Source organism: Lactuca sativa, chromosome 5 (genome assembly GCF_002870075.4).
Source record: "Lactuca sativa cultivar Salinas chromosome 5, Lsat_Salinas_v11, whole genome shotgun sequence".
NCBI classification, from domain to species: Eukaryota; Viridiplantae; Streptophyta; class Magnoliopsida; order Asterales; family Asteraceae; genus Lactuca; species Lactuca sativa.
The window spans coordinates 45,568,928-45,575,600 of NC_056627.2; the positions used below are offsets into that span (position 1 = coordinate 45,568,928).

Genomic DNA, 6,673 nt, shown 5'->3' on the forward strand with positions numbered 1-6,673 from the left:
GCTCAAAAGGCCATTATCTCTCTCACTCTTCGCTCAAGCTCTCTAGCATATCTCTCTCTGGATTGGTAGCCGCATAAGAGGGCTATAAGTTCCTTTAAATAGGGCTCAAACCCGGACAATTAGGGTTTTCCTTAACAGCGCTGACTCGGCGAGTCCAGATATCCGACTCGTCGAGTCCCTTCATTAAACATGTCACAAAATCGCGATCCTACTCGACGAGTTGAGGCGTCATCTCGTCGAGTCTCTTCATATCACAAAATAAAATACTCAAATTTCCAAGCCTGAATATCCGGATGTTACACCTCTATTATTTAGAGTCCCCAATTAGAAGGTAAAAATCTTTTAGCTAGAATGATGACCCTCCTTTGAAGAAGTACTCCCATAAATGAGAAACTAAAAGGGGCTGGTAGCGACCTCATTGATCTCTCGGAGATCCAAAAGTGCGAAGATTTGAAAGATAATCAGGAAGAACGAGGTGTAATGATGGAAAAGAGGATAACTAGAAGCCAGGCTCGTACAAAACGAGTAATTCTATGAATTCTCTGATCGGAGATTCTTCCCTCGGTATCGGAGTGTCACAAAGGATGGATGAGATAGGGATGGTTTGTGGATTCAGGGATGGCAAAGGTGTTGTGAAAGATCAATGTAGGAACGGTAAGAAAGGTGATTTCGTCGACCATAAATGAATATTTTAATGCTTAATATTAATGGCTTTTGGGAAAGGGGAAGTCAAGGTGAAATGGGTTAATGATCTAATTCAGAAACATAATCTGGCAGTGGTTGGAATTCAAGAAACGAAACGTAAACATATGTCTGAAATGTTGATTAGGAAGTTATGGGGAAGTAGCGATTTTGAGTTCTTGTCTATTGACAGCCAAGGAAATGGTGGCGGCTTACTTAGCATCTGGAACAATTCTCTTTTCTCTAAGGATACTGTCTTGTGTAGCGAGGATTGTTTGATCTTCACAGGTACGTGGATTGAAAATAAAACTGCTACATGTTTGATTAATGTTTATGCTAGTCAAATCCCTACTCGAAGGGCAGAGTTGTGGATGTTTCTGAGTTCATTTATGGAGAATTGGAGGAGAGTTGTTGCTCTCTTTGGGGACTTTAACGATGTTCGTGATGTTAAGGAAATAAAAGGTTCAAACAGTGATTCTAATGATATTTTGAAGTTTAATCGTTTCATTAACAATAATAACCTAATTGATGTCGGGATTGGGGGAACGAAATACACTTGGGTTATAGGAGGGGGTGTGAAACTCCCAAAGTTGGATAGATTTCTTGTTTCAGATAACTTTGGTGAATTTTGGCCAAATTTTGAGGTTGTTACTGATGCTAGACTGTACTCTGATCACAAACCCTTAATAATGAAACAGGAAAAACGTTATTATGGTCAGCCCCCTTTAAATTCTTCAACTCATGGCTAGAAGAGGAGGATCTTGAAAATTTAGTTATTGATGTGTGGAAAAACTTTAAGATAGATGGTCGGCATTGTAAATTGTTTCTGATTATGCAAAAACTTAAAGTTGTGAAATCAAAGATTAAAGCCCAGGCGATGGAATATAAAAGAAAGGAAGAAGGGGACAGGAACGTTTGGAGGAGAAGAATTAAAGAAATTGATAAGATTGTTGAAGAGGATCATCATAGCATTGATATCATGGCGGAAAGGCTAGATCTTGTTTCAAAGATCAGGTGGAAATATTAGAAAGATTTTGCTGACATTACCCAAAAAAACAAGAACAAATGGTGTCTGCAGGGGGACGAAAACTCTACATTATTCCATAGAAGCATCAATAGAAGAAAACATGTTAATTGGATTAGTGGTGTTGATATCAATGGTGTTTGGACGAGGAGTCCTGATATGGTTAAACTGCATTTCAAAGACCACTTTGAGAATATTTTCAAAACTGACTCGGAGTGTGATTGGTGTCAAGATTTGGATAATCCATCACGTATATCTTATTTGGATAAAAGCAACCTAGAAAAAGATTTTTCAGAAGAAGAATTAAAACGAGCCATATGGAGCTGAGGCTCTAACAAATCTCCAGGTCCCGATGGTTTTACTATGGATTTTTTTTCGAAAATTTTGGCTAGTCTTAAAGGGTGATCCTTTTGAACCTTATAATGAATTTTCCAGAAATCCAGTAATCCCCGAAGGTGTCAATGCTGCTTTTCTCACTCTTATTCCTAAGACGGCTAACCCTACTTCAGTCAAAGACTATAGACCTATCGGCTTAATCTCGAGTATTTATAAAATTTTCTCCAAGATGTTGGCTAATCGCTTGAAATATGTGCTTCCCTCGATTATTGGAGTCTCCCAGTCAGCTTTTGTGAAAAATCGCCAAATCTTGGATGGTCCGCTGATTGTAAATGAAGTAGTTGACAGGGTAAAATTAAGAAAAAAAAAAAACCCTGTTAATTTTCAAATCAGATATTGCTAAAGCATATGACACGGTTTCTTGGCAATATCTTGACTCAATGCTTGAATAGAAAGGTTTTGGATGGAAATGGCGTAGATGGATTCGTGAACGCCTTAGATCAGGATCCTCTTCTGTTCTTGTGAATGCCTGCGCTTCTAAGGAATTTAAAGCTTTTCGTGGTCTTAGACAAGGAGACCCCATCTCTCCTTTTCTGTTCACATTGGTTATGGAAAGTCTCAATCATGTAATGTAGAAGGCGGCAGAAAACGGGAATTATAAATGAATCGAAGTGGGAGAGGATAAGATTTTATCGACTCATCTTTCTTTGCAGATGATGCAATCTATTTTGGTGAATGGTCGATCGAAAATATCCTGAACCCAATTAGAATTTTGTATTGCTTCCAAAGATCGGCGGGTTTAAAATTCAACTTTGATAAAAGCTCACTTATTGGAATAGGGAAGGAGGGAGTCCCGGTTGAAGTTTTGGCCACAATCGTTGGGTGTAAGGCTGACCACCTCCCCGTTAGATTCATTGGTATGCCAATCGGTGTCAACATGGGATCTTCCAGACCCTAGAAACCTTTAGTTGATAAGTTCAAGAAGAAATTAAGTAAGTGGAAAGTGAAGACTTTATCGATTGGTGGGAGGTACACAATTGTTAGTAATATTCTTGGCATTTTGGGTACGTTTCTGTTCTCTCTCTTTAAAGCTCCTAAAAAGGTGTTAAAAACCCTTGAAAGCATTAGACGTGATTTTTTTTGGGGTGGGTCGGATTCAGAGAGAAAAATTCCATGGATCTAATGGAATATTGCCCTGGCTAATAAAGAAGTTGGAGGATTAGGTATTTGGTCACTTGCATCTTTGAACATAGCCTTAATGACAAAGTGGTATTAGCGCTTCAAAGTGAAGCAACGAGCTTTGTGGACGTCGATAATCAACAATATTCATGGTAATGCATCTATTATGGATGAGAATCCTAGAGCTAAATGTGGCCATACTTTAAAACGGATAATTCGTCAGTGGTGCCTCCTGAAAGATGACAGATTGGACCTTAGAAATCTTATAAAAAGGAAGATTTGAGACGGGAAAAAAACTTTGTTCTGGCAGGAATGGTGGACTGGTGATGCACCTCTCAAATCTGTTTTTCCAAGGCTGTATAACTTGGAATTGGATAAATCGTGTACTGTGGAAGAGAAATTAAGAAACTTTGATTCCCATCATGAAGGAAGGGAGATTATCGGGCAGGTAGAAGTAGTGAGGAGCTTGTTTGGCTTGTTGATTTGCTTATGTTAACCCAGTTGACAAACGGTGACGGTAAATGGATCTGTCCCGGTGGTCCTACGGATTGCTTCACATTGAAATGGATGCGGAAAAAGTGAACGGTATATCCCATCAGGTGAGTGGTCTTAACAGATGGAAAATTTGGATTCCCAAAAAGATTAACATCTTCGTATGGGGACTGATTAAAAATCGAATTGCTGTGAAAACGATCTTGGAAAAGATGGGTATTAATCATGGTTCTACTCTTTGTGAGGTGTGCAAGGCTGGAGAGGAGTCCATTTTCATGTGTATAAAGATTATGTTTTGGATAAAGAGGTGTGGGCTAAAGTGCAAGCTTGGTGGAGGATTAACAATTGTGATATTGTTTCTATGGATGACTTCTTTCGATGGCTTGAGGAGGCTACTGATGACTGTTTGCAAGGCAAAGCTCCTTTCGCGGTCGGGTGTGCAACTGTTATTAATCTTTGGAGGAATCGGAATGATGCTACTTTTCAATCTCAGATGAGAAGGGCGGCGGACATTTTCACCCTTATACAAAGGGACTCTCTTCTTTGGATTGATAGTAGGTTGTTAAAAGTGGTGATTGACGGGAGTGCTTGGCTTTTTTCTCTTAGACTAGCTATCAAACCTATGTAATTGTTGGTTTTGTGCCTCCCAGCTCCTTGTTGGGTGTGCCTTTTAATGTTATTGCCTTTTCATATATATATATATATATATATATATATATATATATATATATATATATATATATATATATATATATATATATATATATATATATATATATATATATATATATATATATATATAGAGAGAGAGAGAGAGAGAGAGAGTGAGATAGAGAGAGAGAGAGAGAGAGAGAGAGAGAAAAAGAGAGATGACTCTTTTTTTGGTGAATACTCGTGAGAATACCTTAAAAAAATTGAAAAAAAAATACAAATCATAAAATCAAGAATAATATTATATCGGAGAGAAAATATTGGAATTTTTTTTGAATCATTAAGGATGAAGCATGAATCATTTTTATTATCCATGATTCACTTTTTATGATCCATGATTCAATTTTAATGATCCAATTTTTTATTTCAATTTTTTCTCTCCGATATAGTATTATGCTCGATTTTATGATTTGAATTTTTTTTTTTCAAAGTTTTAAAGGTGTCCTCACAAGTCATCACCGAAAAAAAAGTAATCACCGGAACCGAACCCTATATATATATATATATATATATATATATATATATATATATATATATATATATATATATATGTGTGTGTGTGTGTGTGTGTGTGTGTGTGTGTGAGAGAGAGAGAGAGATTTTAGGAATACAACTAATAAACCTATGTCGTTTTGACATAAAACGACATAGTTTTTATCTTTATTTATCTTTTCTTTTGTTCATTTAGGGTTTTTTTTTGTTTTTTTTTCATGTATATCCATTAATTTACGTTTGTTTATATTCGTTCTTTTATGTTCGATTGTTTATGTTCTCTTAACATCTTGATGAACGAACATAAACGAAGATGAACAATATAATTTCTTATATGAACAAATATAAACAAGAAAATCCGTTTGTGTGTATACATTTCTTCTCTTAAACTTAAACGGACATACATTAATAAACATTGTTTGTGTACGTTCGGTTCATATATAGCCATATTCATGATAATACTATGCGATATACATTATTATTATTATTATTATTATTATTATTACAAAAACGCCGCATCGGTTTATTTTTTATTTTTCTTAAAAGTTAGAAGTCCTAAAGGTTGAGAACTCTATAAACTTTTTATTTTGTTGTAACATTATAAATACTTATTAAATATATTAATTTGTTTTTTTTGTATTTTCTGAAAAGAAAAAGATAAATTATCATTTTCACACTCTAATATATTAATTCATATAATCATTTGTTAATACAATCACTCATATTTTAATACAATAATAAACACAACTTAATACAATACGATTATTAAATAACATTCATGAAGAAGCAAAGGAAAATCTTTTTTGTTTTTAATGATAATCTATAACTTATTACTTTATATCCAATAAAATATATAATTTTCAATAATCACCTTTTAAAGCATTTCAGTTATATTATAATGGGTTCACCATCCTTAATGACTTTGGAGATGAAGTGGTTTTAGTTTTTATAAGCAAATTTGTTAACTGTTAAACCATTGGACCATCACATATTAATCATAGATCATGCGTAATCGTGTTTGCAAAATGTTTAATTCATGATAGGATGTCATTTAGATTATGTGTATTTGTGTTTTCAAAAGGTTTAATGAATGATGAGATGTCCTATGATTTAACATAAGTCATTTATCAACAATGTTTGTTAAATCTCTTAGACATATCCTCATAAGCTTTTAGAATGATCATGCATTTTTTTTACCTAAGAAACTTCCATACATAATTAACCATGTATAAAAAAATCTTTGGGTGGATACAAGAAATGGACCATACAGATATGCTATTATACTTCATCATCACATGATAAAACAAAAGATATATATATATATATATATATATATATATATATATATATATATATATATATATATATATATATATATATATATATATATATATATATATATATATATATATATATATATATATATTAGCTTGTAGAAAGCATATGACTGTTTTTTGAAGATTTTTAAAAATTTGGATGGATTATGTAATCGCACACACCAATGTCACAAAGTAGAGAACAAAATATTTTAAAAGTTAATCTTTTAAGTTAATTAAAGGATGATATTTAACATTTTAAATAACAACCAATGTTGTTTGATAAAATTTAAATTTATGATACTTTTCTCCTTATTAAAATTTGTTATACGTTATCATTTTCTTTTTAAAACTTAAATAAAGAGAAAAAAAAATTACCAATTTGGTTCATCTAAAATACTTGAGTGAAGAAGATTTTCAATTGTCATCTAAGATTTAAATT

At 33.5% G+C, this 6,673-nt stretch overlaps 1 protein-coding gene across 1 annotated transcript; it reads left to right on the plus strand.

Annotated features, from left to right (window-relative positions):
• Positions 1 to 308: 308 nt before the first annotated feature.
• LOC122198223 (uncharacterized) lies at positions 309 to 4,400 on the plus strand. The gene is made up of 2 exons (XM_042902412.2): positions 309 to 969; positions 1,380 to 4,400. The coding sequence occupies exons 1-2, from the start codon at positions 708 to 710 to the stop codon at positions 1,706 to 1,708; spliced, it is 591 nt and encodes a 196-aa protein (XP_042758346.1). The 5' UTR covers positions 309 to 707; the 3' UTR covers positions 1,709 to 4,400.
• Positions 4,401 to 6,673: the final 2,273 nt, after the last annotated feature.